Source organism: Falco rusticolus, chromosome 15, assembly GCF_015220075.1.
Source record: "Falco rusticolus isolate bFalRus1 chromosome 15, bFalRus1.pri, whole genome shotgun sequence".
Classification (NCBI taxonomy): domain Eukaryota; kingdom Metazoa; phylum Chordata; class Aves; order Falconiformes; family Falconidae; genus Falco; species Falco rusticolus.
The window spans coordinates 2,960,815-2,980,321 of NC_051201.1; the positions used below are offsets into that span (position 1 = coordinate 2,960,815).

Sequence of the window (19,507 nt, forward strand, 5' to 3'; positions counted from 1 at the left end):
CATGCGCGAAGCCCCGCGGGGGGGCGATTATAGACCCCCTCGGTGAGGTGGGTTTGTAAATACACACCACACACCCCCGCCCCCCCCGTGGGGTCCCTCTGCACCCCCCGCTGCGGCTGCCGCAGCCCCGAGCCGCCCCGGGCGGGGTGGGGGGTGGGGGGTGGCAGCGGCTCGTTCCTCCCCCCGGCTCCCCCCGGCGGGCAGGTCGCGGCGGGGGGGCCGGGGAGGAGCCGGGCCGGGGGCGCCGGGGCCGGGAGGCGGCGGGCAGCCGCCCTTCCTCCGCGCCGCCGGCGGGACCCAAACTTTCGCACCGAACTTTTATTCCGGTTTTGTTGTTGTTGTTGTTGTTTGGGGGGATTTTTTGGTGGTTTCGGAGTATTATTTTTTGGGTCTTTTTTTTTTTTTTTTTTCTTTTCTTTTTTCCCTTTCTCGTTGCCGTCTCCCGCGGCGGGGAGGAGGCGGGCGGCGGCGGGCGGGGGGGGAGCGCTCGGCAAACCCGCCCCCCGAGCCTGCGTGTCCGGCGGAGCCGGGGGATGAGCCGGGGGCGGCGATGAGCGCGGCGGGGCCGGGGGCGGCGGCGGCGCCGCTCTCCCGCAAGCAGCGGCTGATGGCCGCGCTGGCGGCCGGCGAAGCGGCGGTGGCGGGCGGCCCCGGGGCTCCGCAACCCCCGGCGCCTCCGCTCTGCTGCTTCATCTGCGGCGGCGGCATCAGCCGCGGCAAAGAGCTAAAGCTTCAAGTGCGGCCCCCCCGCGACCACCGACCCTTCTTCCCCTTCCTCCAGCACCAGGAGCCGGCGCCCGGCGCCCGCGCCGTCTCGGCGGAGGGCTGCGCCTTGGTCTGCGCCGTCTGTCGCTGTTTCCTGGGCGAGCAGTGGGACTCCTTCGAGCGCAGCCGCACGCCGGTGGAGAAGCGCATGTACTGGCTCAAGCGGCCCCATCAGTGCGAGGCGGCGGCGGCGGCGGCGGGGGGAGCCGGGCTGCGGCGGGGGGCCACGGGCTGGGACCCCGCCGCGCCGCCGCGCCGCCCCGCCGGCCAGGAGGAGGAGGAGGAAGAGGAGGAGGAGGAGGAGGAAGGGCCGGCGGCCGGCTCCGAGCTCTCCGAGCTCTCCGACGCCGAGCCCCTCTCGGAGCCCGAGGGGGCGGGCGACGCGGCGCGGCCCACCCCGGCGGCGGCGGCGGCGGGCAAGCGGGGGCCGCCCCGCTGCTCCTCGGAGGAGAGCGAGATCAACATCACCAGCGAGGAGGAGGAGGAGGAGGAGGAGGAGGGCAGCGAGCGGCCCGCTTGGGCATCGGGCACCGCCTGCTACATCTGCGGCAGCCCCTTGTCGCCCACCACCCAGCACCGCGTCCACGTGCAGAAGCAGGAGAAGACCTCGCCGGCACCCTTCTTCCCCTTCCTCTGGCTGCACAGCCCCCCGCCCGGCGCCCAGCCCCTCTCGCCCACGGGCAGCACCCTGGTGTGTCCCTGCTGCTTCGCCTCCCTCATGCAGCAGTGGCAAAGCTTCGAGCTGGCCAACGTGCCCGTGCTGCAGCGGCTCTACGTGGTGCCCCTCAACGCCGGCGCCATGCCCGCCAAGGGGCGGCGAGGGCTGAAGGAGGACGGGGTGGGCGCCCCACCGGTGCCCGAGGCTTGCTACCTCTGCGGGGAGGAGTGCGGCAAGGAGGCGAGGCCGGTGGCAGCCAAGATCACCAACGGCAATGCGAAGAGCACCATGCATTTCCCCTTCCTCAGCCTCCTGCCTTGCCCGCCCAGCGCCAAGGGGTTGAACAAGCACTGGGAAGTGAGCAGCTGCCGCAAGTGCTTCGGGGTCTTGCAGGACCTGTGGGCCATGTACAGGGCCTGCCACAACGAGGAGCTCATCACCTCGGTGCAGAGCTTCCTGGGCAGGTACCACCAGGTCTTCTCCACCAGCGATCCCGGCAGCTTGGCCAGCCACCCTGCCGTCGTCAAGCCCGGTCCCACCTCCGTCTGCTACATCTGCGGGGCCGAGCTGGGAGCTGGCAGAGAGTTCCAGCTCAATGTCAACCCACCAGGGCGATTTGGGGAGAAGGAGCCCTTTTTCCCCTTCCTGACGGTCTACCCACCCGCCCCGCGGGCCAGACCGGCTGACTCGACCGGGCTGGTGGCCACCTGCATCCTCTGCTACCATGACCTGCTGGGGCAGTGGCTGCAGCACGAGGGCAGGAACTCCCACCACCCCAGCAGCGCCTGGTCCCGGCAATACAAAGTGGAGACCTTCGTCTGCTTCTTCTGCCGGCAAGAGAAGAAGCGATGCCTTGGATTAAAAGCGGTTCAAGTGGCCAGGCTCCCCGTCTTCCTCTACACCCTCCGCGTGGCCAACAGCTTGCTGGTGGATGATGGGAAGCAGTTGACCATCGGCGCTTGTGCCGAGTGCGGTGCCGTGGTCCTGGCTGGCAAGAGCGTGACCCCGCCAGAGCTGTTGGCAGTGGCACCCTCGGCGCTCCTCCCCAAGGTAAGGCGGTTGGCCCGGACCCCATCCCTCTCCTCCCAGCGTTTCCCAGCTCTGGCATTGAGGAGGAGGTGGAGCGGTGACATAGATGGATGCTCTCCGTTCGGGTCTGGTCCCTGGGGGCGAACGCTGATGGATGGGGTGCCTTTAGCAATGAACTTTTGGAGCTGTCAAGCTGCGAAGGAACAGATAAAAATCCTTCCAAGAGGTGGGGAGAGCCAAGACCTGTCCTGTTGCAGAAGCGTGTGTCTGTGTTACTGGCGCCTGCTTGCTCGCAGCCCTGCACGAGGGAGGTGGGGGCCAGCACGGAGGAAATCCTGATCCCGTACCTCTCGCTGTCAAGGGTGATCAGCGGGGCCAGAGGGGAGGGAGGGCTGCCTGGCCTGCCCTCCACGGCAGCATCCTCGGGAAGCTCGAAGGAGCGCATGGCCTTCCGCTGCCCTAGGAAACTTCCCAAGTTATCTCCGGTTGTATAAGCTGTCTTAATCAAAGGGTTTCCCCTTGGAGAAACACCGGCTCTTCCTGCAGCTGGGGGAGCTAATGTGCGGGCTCGGGGCTGGGTGCTCCCCACCTGTGCTGCTCTGGTTATCCAGCAGCGAGGGACCCCCAGGCAGCATCCCTCCAAGCCACCGTGACGGAGCCCTGCGGCTCTGAAGGGTGTCATGGGTGTCATCGCCGGGTGCTGCCAGATTTCGCGGGTTGCTCTTTTCTGTACCTCCCGCTGGGGTTACGCAGGGTGCTTTGGGGGCATCACCTAGAAAGCAGCATGGCAGGGCAAAGGTTTACTAGTCGCAAGCTTGCCTTTCTCACAGGATGGGGAAATAACTGCTTTTACCCTTGAATTTCCAGCTTGCAGGAGTGTGCTGGAGAGCCGCTGCTCTGTATCTGCAGACCAGGCCCCAGGCTGGGCTCCGTAAAATGCCAGCATCCTAAATCCCCGCGTTCATTTTCAAAGTCTTTGGGCTCCGTTCGTAGCCAGAACCCTGCAGCTCTCCGAAGCACTGGCATTTTCTTTAGAAATGTAAACCAGCCCTTCCAAGACAGCGCTCCTTTTCTCTCCGGTTGCTCTCCCTTGGCTGGTTACAAATAAAATTTTCCGTTCAGCTGTGCTGGCTCCCAAGCTGGGGTGACGCTGCTTGGAGAGCAACCGGGCTGCACACACCGGAGGTCGGTGTGCGGTGCGGAGACTGCCAGGATGGCACGGGAGGTTGGGTTGGCGCCGGCGATGGGAATACTCCAGAAGCCATTGCTTTTGAGTAGTTTCCTCCAGGCTCCATCTGAGCTGGACTGCCCCAACATCATTGCAGGTCATCCGTGGATGCTTTGTGATGATTTATTTTCAGGCTTGCCCACATGGGAGTCTGCTTCCAGCCAACACGACTCACTGTGTGCTGAGGGGTCTCAGGTGGTGGAGACTTTCCGGGTGTTGGAGTTGGTGTGGGGCTGCATGAGTTGCGCTGCCCACGTGGGCACAGCCACGCTGCCCATCTGTCCATCCCCTGCTCTGGTGGCATTTGCAAGGTGCTGGAGCCCTGGCTGGCTGGTGGCCCTGGAGGGCTCAGGAGTCAGGCGAGCATCCCACGGTGCTGACCCAGGGGAGGGTGCTGGGATGATGCTCCAGCAGAGCCCGTGCTGGTGCAGCTGATGAGGGGGGTGGCATCCACATGTCCCCCGCTGATGTTTCACGCTGCTACCTTGTTAGTGTCCCCAGGCCATGTCATGGGGACATTATGGATAGCAATTCTGTCCCAGCTCGCATTCTGGTGTTGTGTGCTCGGGAGTGCATCCCATGGGGTCCCTTAGTGACCCCCCTGGAACCCAGCATTTCTCAGGCACATCAGTTCTTGTCCCCGCTGGCCCCAGCCCCAAACTCCCACTTGGGTTCCTGCCTGAAGCTCTGTCTCTGACCCAAGCAGCTATGAAAAGCTTTTGTGTGGGGCTATGAAAGGCAGCGGAGGCGGAGGAGGAAGAGGAGGAGAACGCAGGCAGGCAGAGTGGCAGGGGGCAAGGCAGAGCTGCCTAGAGAGAGCATGGCTGGTCCGGGCACCGTTCTGCTTTGCTGGGCTCTGCCATGTCCTGGTGGTGACTCTGCCTGGCCAGAAGGTCCTCTCGCCTTTTCCCTCCCTGTCTCCACATGCTTTCCATCGGGCTGAGACCTCACAGATGTCAAGGTTATTTAAAACATGGCTTAATACTTGGGTAGGGTTCTTGGCTAATTTAACTGTACCCTTGTTCAGGCACGCTTGCTGCTGAAAGTAACCCTGGGCGAGCCTTTCACTCCTGTGTGACACCCAGGTCCCAACTCAAATGAAAGCAGACAGGAGGGAGTGAGCCTGAGGGGTTAAAACCATCTCCCCGTTCCTCCTTGCAGCTCTGCAACTTCATTTTTTTGAACGCAGGTGCTTTTTCACACACTCAGGATTGACACCCGGCTGCACTTAGAGCTGGTGGTTTACTACTGTCCTGGCTGCAGGTGGTTGATTCAGACGGCTCAAAGTTTGAGGCAATGAGTAAATGTACCAAATGTCACCAGATTCCACCCCCTCCAGCATCCCTCTCTCTTAGCAGGACAGCAAGATCAGGGTTCAGGTCATCTCTATTACAGCTTGGAGGTGCTAAGGAGGGAACCCTACACCTGAGGCTCATCAAGAGGGTGGAGGCTTTGGTATTTTGGGTGGGGTGGTGCCCCTGCTGCTGGTTTGGTGTTGGGGAACAGTGGGGTGGGTGCTGCTCTGTAGAGGTGTGGTGCTGCTGGTGGTTCTACCTGCTGCAGGAGGGTCTCCCAAAGGTAAGGTCTGCCTGGCAGAGGGGCTGCTGCAGAAACCTTGTTGTTGGCTTGTGTGGGGTGGGTTGGGTTCTCCCACCAAGGAAAATGGTAATGCTGAGTTTTGGTAATAGACATCCCTGGTATGGGTGTCCTTTGGCTTGTTGCTTTTGGTCCCCTCCAAGGCATGCGGATGTGTGCTCTGAGAATGCATCTTCTTTCCAGCTGTGTCCCTTGCAAGGGGAACCTGCACAGATCTATGTACCCATTGGTGCAGGGCTCCTGGGTTTGGGGTGGCTGCTGCCACCAGGTATGATGTCTCATCTTTCTAATCCAGAGAAACCACCTGTGCATCCCACTGTCGAGCCCTGCTGCTGGCTGGGAGAAGCTGGCTCCCTGGGGCTCTGTGGGACAAGCAGCCGCTGCGAGCAGAGCAGGTGTTGAGGCTGATTGCTTTGAATAACCCATAAAACACCCAGCTTTGGCTGGTGTCCAGAGGCGATGCTGACCTGTGTCCCCGGCTGGCTGTGCCTGCTGAAGAGGCCACTGAAGCCACCCCTCGAGCCCTCCTGCCCTCTCTAAAGGGGTGAAGCCCTGTGTCACCAGTGCTCCCGGGTCAAGGGCTGTTTGTGCTCGACCTGGCTGTTGTTTTCTGTGCTTGCTCTGAACCTTTCCCTCTGCCAGCACTGGAAAAGCTTCCCCTGCCTTTCTGACTCTTCCCATCCTCGCCTGCCACTGCTCTTGCTGCAGTTACGTACCCGTAAAAGTGAGCTCTGTTGGTTTTCTTTCCTCACATGCAACTTTCTGCAAGTACATTCAGGTTTCTGGAAAGCTCATGAATCCCACCATAACTCAAGCAAAGCTGTTCAAGTTTGTTTTGGGTGCAAAATCTGCAGCTGGTGCCGTCCTGCTCCTTGGGAGCACCCAGAGCTCGCTGCCATCTCTCCAGCTCTGTCCTCAGGCTGCTTTCTGAGCATCATCTGGCATTTTCCATGTCTTGTTCCTGCTTTGCAGGGGACACCTGAGTCTTGTTGCATGGGGCTGTGCCCGAGTTCACTGCGTTTATTGCTTGGCAGCAGTGGTGTTAGCTCAGCTGGGGATTTGGCCCCTTTTTTCAGGTTACAAGCTTCAAAGGTCATGCTGTGTTTCCAAAATGCTATGTCGAGCTTACAGCTGTTGGTGGGCATTTTCTTTTTGGCTTTTGAAAAAGGGTTTGGGCAAACATCAAAGGGTTCTTGTCTTCTCAACTGAACCTTGTCCCACTGATGCTGAGCAGCAGCTGAAACTCCTGGATGCCATGAAAACAAACCCGGGGGTGGAGGGGTGACACCTGACTGCCCTCTCGACGAATTCCTGGTGAGGGTATGGATATTCGGGTGTATTGCAGCATGAGAAACAAGGAACCTGTGCAGGAAGGGTCCCAGGTCGTAGCCAGGCAGGCAGGACCTCTGGTTTCTTTGCATCTTTTATTAATTTTGAAGCAAACCAAAAGTGGTCTGGTGACTGGGGGTGTTTTGAGTGGTTGCACTTTGTCTGCCAAGCTGATGGCTCTTCAATGAGTCCCCAGCCTGGGCTTCATGTGTGGGCTCCAGAGGGGTGGCATGGGCTGCATCGGGCTTCTGCTCGTCCCTTAAATGTAAGGGAGGAGCAGAGCTGGTCTCACCACAATTTTTTGGCTTCTAGCTCGGCTTGGCTTTGGTGGTTTTATCTGTGCCAATTCTTGCCATCACTAATTCTAGCAGATACAGAGCAAAATCAGGCCAAGGTATTTTAAGCCAAAGTTACTGGGATAAACCTGTTTTGTTTGCAGCATATGTCTATGTAAAGATGTTTTTAGCAAGGGTCACGTTGCCTTTCAGCAAAGCAGCTTCCTCCGCAGTGCTTGCTGCGGCTAACACCGACTGGGTCTGGCATTTTCGGATGAGATCTCAATCCGGGCACGGAGGTGGCAATATAATCATGATATGACTTCATGTCTCGGGGCACGGCCTCCTGCGGGATCGTGTTCCCAGATGGCAAACAAAGAAACAACACGAGGAAAATGTGCCGCTTGCTTTTTCCTGCCGATGAGGTCAGGGAGGGTTTGGTATGTACCCAGCCAGGCTAGAAACCCATACCCCTCTGTCCCTCCATCCCTCTTCATCCTCACTCACTGCTTAGATTGTTTCAGGGTCACCCCATGGGCCGGTAGCTCATCCCCCCAGTGTCTCCAGCTGGGGGTCAGCGTCCTTCAACCGTGATGGGGGGGACGACAGCAAAGGGGGCTTTTGCTTTGGTCAGGCTGACCTTGCTGTACCAGCTGTCCAAAATACCAGGGCTCCTGCGCTGCTGCCAGTCGCCGCGTCCTCCAGACCTTGTGCTGACTCCACAGCTCACCAGCTGGCTGCTATATATTTATTTTTTACCCACCCACCCCCTCCCCGCCCCTTGTCTTCTCTCTGCCTTTCCCAAAAGCAGCAGCAGAGGACTGGCAGCTCAAGCACTGCTGCTCTTCTGCAAGCACCTGCCAAAAATGCTGGCCTGAAATGTGTGCTGCCCAGGAAACCCTGCCTGCACCCCCCAAAATATCCCCCGCAGCCTCCCGGGGAGAGGGGCCGGCTCCGCTCTGGTCCCCTGCAGTGAAAATGCTTTCGCAACCGCTGGAGCATCTTGGAGCAGCCTCCCTGTCTGCGCTTTGTGCGAAGCCATGGCCAAGTCCTGAGATGGGGTAGAGGGACGGCTGGCTCTGGCTGTTGTGGACAGACAGATGTTTTGTCCAGATACTTGGCCTTTCCTGGCTGCCTGGGAAGCATGGTCACGGAGGCCAGCCCGGGATGCTCTTCAGCCGCTTCCCAGTGAGGGGGAACATCCCTGCTGTAGCAGCATGGGCGCCTGCGTTGGCAACTACGTGGGTAACGGCATGAGCTGGCTTTTCACCGTCTTGTGCCCCGCAAACACGCCAGCTAGGTCCTGTGCCAACACCTCCGCTGTCATCGTCCTCAGTGGCTGAGCTGGGGCCAAGGAGATGTCTCCATCTCCTGAGCAGGTTTTGGGGACCTCCTGGGCACAGGGCACAGCTGTTTTGCCAGGAGCCTGTTTGCACCTTGCTGGCTGCAATGGGTGCCTGCTGTGCCCTGGATCTGTTCCCATGCTGGTTTTGGGTTGTGGGGGGAGCTGTTTGCTCCCTGCCAGCACCTTTGGCACAGGGTACTCCCCAGCTTCTCAGGAAGCTCCTGCTGGTCCTGTGCTACTGGGCAGCATCTGGTCAGATGTTGCCCATCCTCCCTGCATCAAAAAGTCTGTGCCGCCTGCTGGCGTCCTGAGCTTGAAGGGGTGGCATGGAAATGTCCCTCCGGTGTGCTGGGGACGTTGCCCTCCTTAGGCACTGCCAGGCTGGGGGCTTGCAGGGGCACATGTGTGAGGGTGATGGGGCAGGAGCATCCCAGTGCTTGGGGAGCAGGGTGGGAGCTTGAGAAGGAGCCACTGGAGCTCAGCCGGTGGTGGCAGGCTCCCAGCCGTGCTGGGCTTTCCTCTGCCGTGAGCAGCTGGTGATGGGAGACCTTCCAGCAGCACAATCCTCCCAGGCCCCGGCCAAGGGTTCTGACAGCTCCAGGTCCCCCCGCCGCCAAGGCAGGCAGCAGCAGCACCTCGAGCGTGCCTTGGCTCCTTGCAGAGCCAGTGCTGTGTGTTGGCAGGTGCCAGCCCTGCTTTTGGGGATGCGGTGCTGCTCCTTACTTGCACCCTTGCTTGCAAAACGCATTGCCCCTGGCTGTCAGAGCCCAGTTCCCCTCCCTGTGCCGTGCAGAGGATGCTGCAGCCCCAGTGCCAGCCTGGGCCACCGCGGGCAGGTCGTGGTTTGCTCCCGCTGCCGGGCGAGCAGCTGCTCTGGCGCAGCACTGGCAGCCCCAGCCGCCCCAATGCACATGAGCCTTGCTGCGGCATGGCTGGATAAACAGCCTCGTGCAGCTGGCCTGGCCTCAGAGTGACTTTTTCTCCCCCTGGATCTTCAGTAGCAGGGTGAGGAGGAAGAGAATGGCTCCAGGAGGGACTTCTGGCTGGGCTGGGAGGAGGAGGACGTTACCTGAGTGCACTTTGCAGCCTGGCATGAATATGATGCTGCTTCTCCCTCTTTATTTTCCTTATTTTCCTCCCTGCTTCCCCATTAGTGCAAGTGCTGCCGGGCTTTAGTAGCTCTCGGGAGACTGAAGTCATCTGTTTACCCGTGGAGCTGGCGTGCTCGGAGCAGCAGCTGCCCTGGCTTTCCTTCTCTAACCTGCCGGCCCGCAGCGAGGTGCCTGTGCCGAGCGTGCCGCAACCCGCGCCGGGGCAGGGCGAGCACCGTGGCTGCCTGGCATCGCACACCGGTGGCATGTGCGAAATGGGGCTTGGGGGGGGGGCCCCTGTGCTGTCGTGTTGCGGGTGTAGGAGCTCCCTCCAGCCAGGGAACTGCTGAGACACTGTGTTTCAGTGCCTGTGTACAAGCATGGGTGCTGGACGGGTCATCCCTGGTTGCAGCAGGGACCCACCGCAGGATTTACCGGGGGCTGTTCAAGCCCTTGCACACAAACTCAGGAAATCGCTGTCTGGCCCAGTGCTGCCTTTTCCCGTCGGCATCCGGCAGGGCCGGCCACAGCATCGCCTGCGCTGGTACCCGGGGAGAGCTTGGTGCTGGCACGGGTGAGCAACAGGGTGCTGGGTCTTGGGGCTGGCTTTGAATGGGGGGGGAAGCGTGGGGAGGATGCTGGCACCCCCCTGGGAGCAGGAGCAGGGCAGGAGGGTTCACAGGGACTGGTTTGCGCCCCGTGCTCTATCCCAGCTCCTCCTGGTGAATTGTTGGCTTCTAGTTTAGAGCTAAACCAAAGCTGAGAGCCAGCTGGGATGCAAGGGTCATCGGGGGAGATGGGTGGTGGTGACCCTGCATCCAGGAGCATCACCCCTTTGCTGGGGGGACAGGCAGCTGCCTGCTGTGGCCAGAGGGCAGGAGCGCAGTGGTGGTTTCCAGCCAGGGAGGAAGATGTTGGGGCTGACTTAGCACAAAGCCCAGGCTGTTCCCAGGGTGCCTGCCCGCCCCCCCCCCCCCCGTGACCCCCCATCAAGGCTGTGTCCCGGTATGCTGGCACCTGGTGTGTCCCCAGCACCTGCTGCTTTTGGGGCTGGGGACTTTCATCATAGGAGCATCTCGCCTCTTCGAGCCCCAGCCAGGGCTGGGCACCTGTCCCTGCAGGACCCACTGCACCCTGTGGCACAGCCCGGGCTCTGCTGCAGCCCTGTGCAGGGTGGTTTCCCCTGTTGACCCTCCAAAATAGTTTTGATTGTGTCCCCCCCAGCTTTGCCCCCCTTGGAGCATCAGCTGACAGCTCCCGGGGGGGGCAGCAGCAGCTGCCTCCGTCCCCAAGGAGCTGGATGCAAGGATGCTGCGGTCACTGGCAGGGACCTCAGAGCTGGGAACATTTTGGTGACGGCCAAGGCGTCAACCTCTCTCGCTCGGTGGTTTGCAGCCGCGGCGGGGTGGACAGACCAAGGGAGGGAGGGATGGGTGGACAGACAGACAGCTGTGCAAGGCGTCTCGGGGGCTGTGTGCGGGGTCTGGGGCAAGCAGCAAATTGCCACCATCACCTCCCATCTGCTTGCAGCATGTTTCTGGAAGCGGGCTGACTTCAGTCGGCTGTGAAGCTTTTCATCGGGTGATGATCAAGTGCTAGTGATTTCAGTTATTACCCTGGCCAGGAATAAATATATATATATATATATATGTATGTCTCCTGCCCTCCCTCCTTGTCTTCACTGCTAAAACAGCTGCGTTTTCTTCTTTCCATCTCTCCCCCCGTTCCTCGGAGCAGGCAGCATGAGTTATCCCAAAGTGAAAACATGGTGAAGACAAGGCCCTTCAGTTTTCCCGGGAGGTAACCATGCCAAGGTCAACCTGGCGTGGGGATGGGGCCCTGGCTGCCGCTGCCGCCCTGGCTCTCGGGTGTGGGTGGGCACCCCAGGGGGCTCGGCATACCCCGGCCGTCCCCGGTGAGGAGGGCTCCCCGGGGAGCTGGGGGGAAGCTGCCTCTCCTGCCTGCAGACAGAGTCCAGATGCCCTGGCTGCGGCGTCTCTGGAGGGGGAGATGAATTTGCTCCTGCCGTCTTCTGTTTTCAGTCCAGAACATCTGCACAGTAACTGGGAAATCTGGGCTTTCTCCTGCTTCTCGGCCAGGTCCTGTCAGTCCTTTCCTCTTCCAAAAAGGGGTTTGGTGGTGGTTTTTTTTTTTTTTCCGCCTTTCCCTCTGTTGCTTGTGCTGTGTAACCTGCTCCTGGCTGTGTATCCTGTCAGGGCAGTGCCTGGATTTTACTCCAGGGCTGGCTTTTGGGTGACCCCCATCTCTGCCACCCTCTTGAGCAGCCAGCTGGGGATATGGACTCCCCCAGGAGCAGGTTTTCCCACAGGGCTGTTCCAGGATGGGTGACTGGTGGGATGCACTGGGGTCACACAAGCTGCTACATCACTTATTTATTCCAGCTGTTTTTCCCTTGCTGTTCCCCCCACCCAGTCCTGCGTTCAGCCTGATCCTGCATCCCCAGAGCCTGGGCACTGCTTGCAGCGTGCTTGGGACTGTCCAACCCCTTTGCTGCCCGTGGCTCCCTCCCAAGAGCTTGCACTGGGAAACACACAGGGCTGTGGCTGGGTGGGGGCCACCCTGGTCCCAGATCCCTCCCCTGGCCCCAGCTCCCCGTTATTTCCAGCAGCGAGCGGCTTGGCAGGCCTGGCCCTGGGCTGGCCAGGGTGGTTCTTGGCTTGGCAGCATCCCGCGCGGGTGAGGTTTCTTCTGCAGCCCTGCTGCTGGCTGGGGCTCCTGGCAGGGCTGCGCCTGGGTGCTGGGCACCCTGGGCACCTCCTCTTCCTTTCCCAGTGCTGCTTCTACAATGCAGCTACGGGGTCCCTCAGCAATGCATCACCCCCATATCTGCAGCCCTTGAGGAGGAATAAATCCTGCTGTGTCGCGTGTCCTTCCTCCCTATGCATGGACAACCCTTGCTTTCAGCAACCTGACCTTCCTGCACCTGGGCTACTGGTGTCTGGTGAGCCCTAACCCCGCACCATCCTTTATCATACCCCCGTGTCCTTCATACACAATGTTTTCCCCCACCTCTTTGCTTGCCTCTTTGTCCCTTCGCTGTGATCCACCCCCCCCTCACCCTGCTTGCTGCCCTGTTTCTGGCTGTACTGGCCCCGTGCCTGGCACTCTCTGCTCGGAGTGGAAGGAGGGCAAAGCCTGGGTGATGCCAGCGAAGGTTTGACCCTGGTTTGAAGAAAGGACCAACCGATCAGAGGGCATTTGGGGCCACAGATATTTTGGGTGCCGTCTCCCTTGCGGGTCCCTACGTGCAGAGCCTGTGGCTGGATTGCAGCCAGGGCAGGCCAGGGTGAGCTGGGGTCTTGCAGCACCCAAAGAGGCAGTGGAGGTTGGAGATGCCACCCCTCTTTTGGCACTTTGGGGACCCTAGGGCAGGTGCCTGAATATGCAAGTGGTGCTGCCTCCCCTTGGGTTTCCTGCTCCTGGGGAGGGGGCAACCCTCAGGACAGGGTGATTTTGGGTGGGCTCAAGGGCCACCCTGCTGGCCGGAGGAGACGGCTGGGAGCTGGGCACCCCTGGGCACCTGGTGGTGACGTGTGCCCGATGTCCCCGTCCTGGGGACAGCCGCCTGGCTTCACAGCTGCTATTTCTGGCCAGCCCATGGCCTCTGTGCCGCAGTCAGCAGTGCCAGGGCAGGCAGTGTCCCGCTGCCGGCAGCTGCTGCCCTTTTCCTTTTCATTCTCTCTTGCACCCGTGGGATTGATGGGGATGGGATGAGGAATCCCCCCTGGCGTGGGCAGCAGTGGAGAAGCTTGAGACCTCTTGGGATCTCCCCCCACAGCCCTGTTTTCCTCCCGTTTAAACCCGGCATACGTCTCTGTTTGGTGGGCGGCTGTAAAAATAGCACTTGGTTTGAGTTAGGAGGGTGGTGGGGAAGGGCTGGGAGGGGGCTGGGGTGCGGGGGGGAGGTCCGGTTTCTCCCTTTCCTGGAGGAATTAGGGAGGCCACATGCTGCCAGGAGTGTTTGGCTGGTAGAGGCAAGCGGAGGCTCCGAGGAGGCGAGCAGGCGTCCGCACAGATGGAAATTTGATCACCCACGGCTCAACAGATTGTTTGATTTATTTTAAAATCAAGCAGATGGCTGCAACAGGAGTTTGTTTAAGTTCAGCTCCGAGCTGGGCCAACGGCCAGGATACTCAGGGGGTAGGCGTGCCAAAAAATGTTCAATGACTTTGGTCATCACCCACCTCTCCTCCTCCTCCTCCCCGCTCCCTCGCTCCAGCGCACACACCCCGGCTCCCCCTCTTATCACATCCTCGCCTTCATCTCTTGGCTCTAGCATCTCGCTTTGTCTCTCCCGGGTGGGTGAGCAGGCTTGCCCTCCACTTTTCCTCCCCGTCGGGAGGGTTTAACTCTTCCCCATCCATCCCCTTGCCCCAGCTCTCTTGTACTGTGGGGGTGCAGGGGGTCCCCCAATAGAAAAAGGGAGCAACTCCTTCCACGAGCTCCTTCCTTGTCTCTTCCTTCTCTGGGTCTGACTTGGGGTGCAGTGCAGTGGGTGGGGGTCCTGGCTGGGTGCCCTGACCCACATGGTCACCCCTCCGTGTTGGGGAGGTGGTGAATGGGTGCTGGTGTTGCCCCACCCTGCCCTGAATCAGCAGTGGCCTGAATGTACATGGGGTCCCAGCAGCGTGTGATGCTGCCAGACGGGGAGGACATCAAGTGCTTGGCCCGAGTCCTCTGTCTTGGGGTGTGAGGGGTGACCTGGGGATGGAGAAGAGACCCTGGTGCAGCTCTTGCTGGCTCTGGGTGTGTTTCTGGCCTCGCTGCCATATGGCCGGCAGGGAAGGGGCTGGAGGAGCTGGTGGGAAGCAGCCTGGTATGTGCTAAACCATCATAAACGGGCCAGGGGAGGCTGCGCTCAGCGCTTTAAACAGCTCTGCGCCACCGGGCTGGCTCTGTGAGGGGGTCCAGCCCCCCCCCCCCAGGGCAGCATGGAGTCCCCAGCACAAGTGGCTGTGTCCCCTTGCCTTGCCAAGGGGCATCTTGGATGCTCTCTGTAGCAGGAGCAAGGACCTCTCTGCAGCTCCTGGGATGAGCAAGTGGGGTGCTCCAGGAGCACCAGGCATCCTACTCCTTGGTGGCCTCGGGATGTCCATTTGATGTTTGATCTGTGCCAGCCCCGTGCCCCTCCCAGCACATCGGCAGGTTTGGCGCAGGGCCGGTGCACCCTCTTGCTGCAGGTTTTCACGCTGGGGAATTGCCTGTCATCCCATTTCTAGAAGCAGGGCAGCTGGGCGGTGGGACCAGGCTTTTACCCAGCACCCAGCCCCTCTCCACGGCCGGGCTGGGGGGCTGCGGGTCCCGCTGGGGGGAGGGCCGGGGCTGGAAGGGGTTAAGGCAGGCGAAGGAAAACAAGAGTGCTGCAGGGCCTGGGTGGCTGACAAGCCAAACAACTGTTTTTGACTCACTGTTGCTGCCTTGCCAAGTGCAATTGCTTCCACATTCCCATCCCCTGGCTGGAGGGGCGCGGGGAGATGTTGGCTTTTCGCGGTCAGGAGGGGAAGGGGGATGCCGGGGGGAGCGGCAGCGGGAAGGGTTGGCTCCACACCGCTTTTTCTTGGCTCTTCTCTCTTTTATTCCCCTCCCTGTCAAGCGGTGGGAAGGGGCAGAGGGTGATGCTGCTGGGGGGGTGATGCTGCTAGGGTTGCTCATGCCAGCTCCTGGTGGAACATCCCTTCTGCTGGCCCTAAAGGTGGAAGAGGGAATGGGGGGGCTGAAATGCACCCCCAAGGTTGGGCTTCCCTGCCTTCTCTTGCTGTTTGACTGGGGGGGGGGGACGACACGACGACGACCCTGAAAGGTGGCTCCTTCCCTGCCAGGGTGTGCTGATGGGTGTTGGGGGGCAGCAGCAGCAGCCCTCTGCCCCTTCTTTAGCTCTTGTACCTCTTCTCCCGCAGCAACCGAGGACGGAGCCCCGCAGCCTTGATATCCCTATTGCAGCCCCCCAGCAGGGATGGGGAGTGACCCCTTTGCAAGAGATGTGGGGTCTCGTGTGGGGCTGGGCCCCCCGCTGTGCCTGGCTGGGAGCAGTGAACTGAGTGTGCTTCGGGGGCAAATCTGTCAGCAGGGTTTTGGAGGGGGGGGGGTACAGACACACTAATAAAATCCCCAGGCCTCTGAGTGCTGGTGCTGTTTTGTTGCAGACAGCAAGAAATAAGCCCTTGGAGAAGAGGCTTGGTAGTTACAGTGAAGATTTGAGCTACTCGGGGTCGCTGCTTTGTGGAGTTAATTATCATCTGAGTCTGGGTTTTTGGTGGTTGGTGGTGTTTTTTTTTGTTTTTTTGGGGTTTTTTTTGTTCTTTGGGATTATTTCTTGGCAAACGAGGCGTTGTTTTAAAGGACTGAGCTCTGCTCCCTCTGAACTCCTGGCTGCTAAGTGGTATGTAGGAGATCCTGGTCTTAAAAAAAACCCAAAATACACACCCTCAGAAAAGCCTTGCTGCCTTTGCAGTGCAAATACGGGGTCTGAGGCAGCTCAGGAAGATTTTGTGTGTATTCCTGGAGCCATTTCCTTGGGGGATCTGGAGCAGTAACCTCCTGTGGGGGCCCTGGCATTGCACATCCCTCCTGGGCAGCGCTGGGTTGGAGCGTGGTACTTCCCTGGGAGCACCAAGCAGCACCTGGCTGGCCGGGAGCCACTGCGCTGCCGAGGGGCTGGTGGCAGGGGAGGATGCGGAAATCTCCTGGAAGCAGCATCCAGGGGGACACTTGGTCCTTGCAGGGCTGGGGGCTGTTTGGTCCCCCTGACAAAGTCCAGCCTGGGTTGTCGTGCCTGGAGGGAAACCCCCCCAGCCTTTGGGAAGGTGTGAGGGTGTGCTGTGAGCTGGCCCTTGGGTGAGGAGGGGGCTTTGGGGATCATCTGGCAGCAGCTTCCCCTGTTGGGATGCTGCAGGGTTGGGACATCACTCTGGCATTGCATCCCCCTTGCTCTCCAGCTGCCGGGGCTCTGCAGCCGCCTCTCCCCGCTTTGCAGAGGTCATTTCACCCCTCCTGGCTGTGGCAAGGGTCCGTGCGTGCCCTCGGAGCTGGGGCTGTGCTCCAGGGGAGCTGGCCTGGATGCTGTCAGCTGCATGGGATAAACATGGTCCCTGATGGGAGGGAAGGCAAATGCACACCTGGCTCCTGGTCTGGCCCCGGAGCTGCTCCCATGGGATGCAACACTTTGGAGTGATTCCTCTTGCCCCTGCCACTGGTACCTGTTTAATCTCAACCTTGTGCTGAAACCTGGGGGAAAGGATGCAGTGGCAATCTTCGGGTGTTGCAGAGCAGGAGCTGGCAGTGGTGGAGGTTGGGATGAAAACCCTTTTCCCTGTTAATGCTTCAGGGAGGACTTGCACAGCTTTGCCTGAAGTGTCCCCCATCCGCTGGGGATGCGGGAGAGCCGGCTCGTGCTCCAGTTGTCAGCTGTGATGTTACACCACTGGGATAAACACACCATCCATCATCCTTGCACCAGGAGGGCTGTCTGGCCAACCTCTGCCTGTCCCCTCATGTGCATCCGCGCCACCCTGCCGGGGTTCATCCCCCCTGTGCCCATCACCCTGGTGTCGTGTCACCGGAGGCAAATCCTCCAAACTCCCCGGTGGGGACAAGGGGAAGCAAAGGGCCCTCTTGGTGCTTCCCAGCCACAAGTGGCAGGGGATGCCCGTGGTCCCCCTTGTCGGACACCTTGTCGGCTCCTAATCTGGACATGAGAAGGCAATTAGGGGCCGGGATCCCCTTTCCGAGGCAGCAGATGGGGCACGGTGACGCGCCGTGGGGCTGGGGAGCAGCAGCAGCAGCGGGGCGGGCGCGCAGCGGTTCTGCCTCCTAATGTGTTTGCAAATCCTCACCAGCTGAGGGGATTAAAGCCGGCATCTGGCTCGCTTTATAATATTAAAACAAAGGGAGTTGTAGGCGCCATGATCGGGGGCAGGCGAGGGAGGGAGGGAGCGCGTGGGCAAGGGGGGAGGCTGCTGCTCTGCTCGCTGTGCTGGGAAAATCTGCAGGACCACCCCCCCACCCCCCAAGTCCTTCCCAGGAGATTTTCCCCAGGGAATAAAACAGCTCAGTGGGGGTGTCCTTACCCCACCAGCCTGCGCAGCCCATCCTGCAGCACAGTGCAGGAGGTGGCTCCCAATCCAGCTGCCCCGGGATGAAGGGCAATGCTGGGGATGCTAGAGGCGGGTGGGTTGTGGGGGTTTTTTTGGTGGTTTGGTTTTTTTTTTTTTTTTTGATGTGTGTGTTGTGGGGTATTTTTTTTTGGTTGGTTTTTCTTTTGTTTTGTGGGGAGGGGGGTGTTATATCTGCTTTTTCCACCCCGTTGCGCTGTTCTGGAAGCGGCAAGAATTCAGGAAGCCGGCGTGCGGCGAGTGCCAAGTCAGGCTGTACCGCAGCCAAGCCCCTGCTTGTTTTCTCGTCTTGCTGGAGCCAGTAAGTGACCTTATTAGCTTAGGGGGCAGCTGCCTTATTAACACACATCTGGCGGTGAGGAGGCCGCATAGTCCCTATATTGTCTCCCTGCCTGCTCCTAACCCGGCGGTACAGTACTGGGGGGGCTCGCCCCACAGCTTCTCCCACCCCCCAGTAGCAGGGCTGGTACCCAGACGGCCCTGCTCCCCCCATCCAGCGCATCAACCCAGGAGAGCTTTATACTGGGGAGGTGGCAGGATTAGGCAGATGGTGTTTTGGGTCTGTTGAAGATTATAATTTAAGATTATAATCTGTGCAAGGTTATAATCTGCAGCAGACTGGGTAGGGCCCCCCCTCGGTGTGGGGGCTGGGCTGCTGGCATTCCCATGGATGCTACTCCATCTTCCACAGCCCTTTCTTCTTTCCTGTGGGGTAGGCTCTGCTTTTTGGGGCACAGCATCACCCCTCAGAACAGGGGATTACTCTGAAGGGCTGGACCACCCATGCAGCATCCTCACATCCCTGCCAGCGGCCAGGGTGGGCACTGGGATTTCCCCCCGGTATGTGGCAGGGATCAGCGGTGGAGCATCCCGCAGCAAGGAGAGCCTCCAGCGCACTGGCTTCAGGGCTTTTCCAGCAGATTTGGCCCTTGAAGGGGGCAGGTTCCTGAGGGGTGCGAGCTGGGGGGCTCGCACTCTGCCGGGATGGCAGGCTGGGGGCTTTGCCATGCACCAGATCGCTCTGGTCTCTGCTCAGGGCTGTCCTGGTGAGTGCACATCCCACCCACAGCCACCCATCATCCTCACGTGGGACCTGCCCGCAGGGCCACTGCCAGCCCCACGCCTGTCGCTCGCCCTCACCTGGCACTGTCACGCTTCCTCTCCCTGGCTATAATTAGAGCCAAGCCAGAGGGGGCCCCCACACCGCATCGCCCCGGCACGGCGCATCCCAGAGGGCCACAGGCGAGCCGGGATGGAGGGGAGCCGGGGTGCTGGGTGCCTGCCCACACCTCTGCCGCGCAGGGATGCCCTTTGTCCTTCTTGGCGTGTGGGGGAACTCGGCAGCTCTTGGCTTCTCCCTCCTGTTTTGGAAATTCAAAACATTTACAGGGCGGCCCACTCGCGCCCTGCCTGGCACGGAGCGAGGCACTTGGCTGACTCCTCTGCTTTCCTTGGCTGCTTCTCCCTCATGTTCATGCTCGGGGGGGCCTTTTCTCCACCCCCTCCACCCCCCCCCCTTTTTTTTTTGGTTAGATTTTATTATTTTCCTATGGTATAAGCTTGAAAAAACACCACCAGCCTGCAGGAAAGGCTATCGAGGGGGACAGAAGGCAGAGGCCAGGGCAAGCGTGGTGGTGCCAGTGCCGGATGGCCCCTCGTGCTGACCTTGCTCTCCGCCGGGAAGGGCGGCTGTGCCGGGCAGCCAGAGCAGGAGCAGCCCTGCGTTGCACCAGCACTAATGAGCTCTGCCTGAGCAGAAGGATTAATTAGCTGCTGGGAGGGGGAGGGCATCTTTCTGCTGTGACTCCGGTGCTGCTGGGTGCAGCGGTGGAGCCTGGCACGGCACAGCGCCTGGTGCTGCAGCACTGGCAGCGCTTTTGCTCGTGGCCGGGGGCTGCCAGGAGGATGCTCTGGAAGGAGCTGTGGTTCTTCCCGGAGCAAACGCTGTGGGCCAGGTGGGGAGAGGAAATCCCTGAATGAGCCAGTGCCATGCTGGGAAGTCGTGAGAGCCGCTGCTCACCTGGGCTCCTACCCTCTTTATTTCCCAGTTTTTTGTTTA

At 60.4% G+C, this 19,507-nt stretch overlaps 1 protein-coding gene across 1 annotated transcript in view; it reads left to right on the plus strand.

Annotated features, from left to right (window-relative positions):
• Positions 1 to 1,063: 1,063 nt before the first annotated feature.
• GSE1 (Gse1 coiled-coil protein) overlaps positions 1,064 to 19,507 on the plus strand; it is a 99,828-nt gene continuing 81,384 nt past the window's right edge. Inside the window, 1 exon segment of the mRNA XM_037409113.1 lies at positions 1,064 to 2,473. Coding sequence (XP_037265010.1) covers positions 1,484 to 2,473 — 990 coding nt within the window. The 5' untranslated portion in view covers positions 1,064 to 1,483.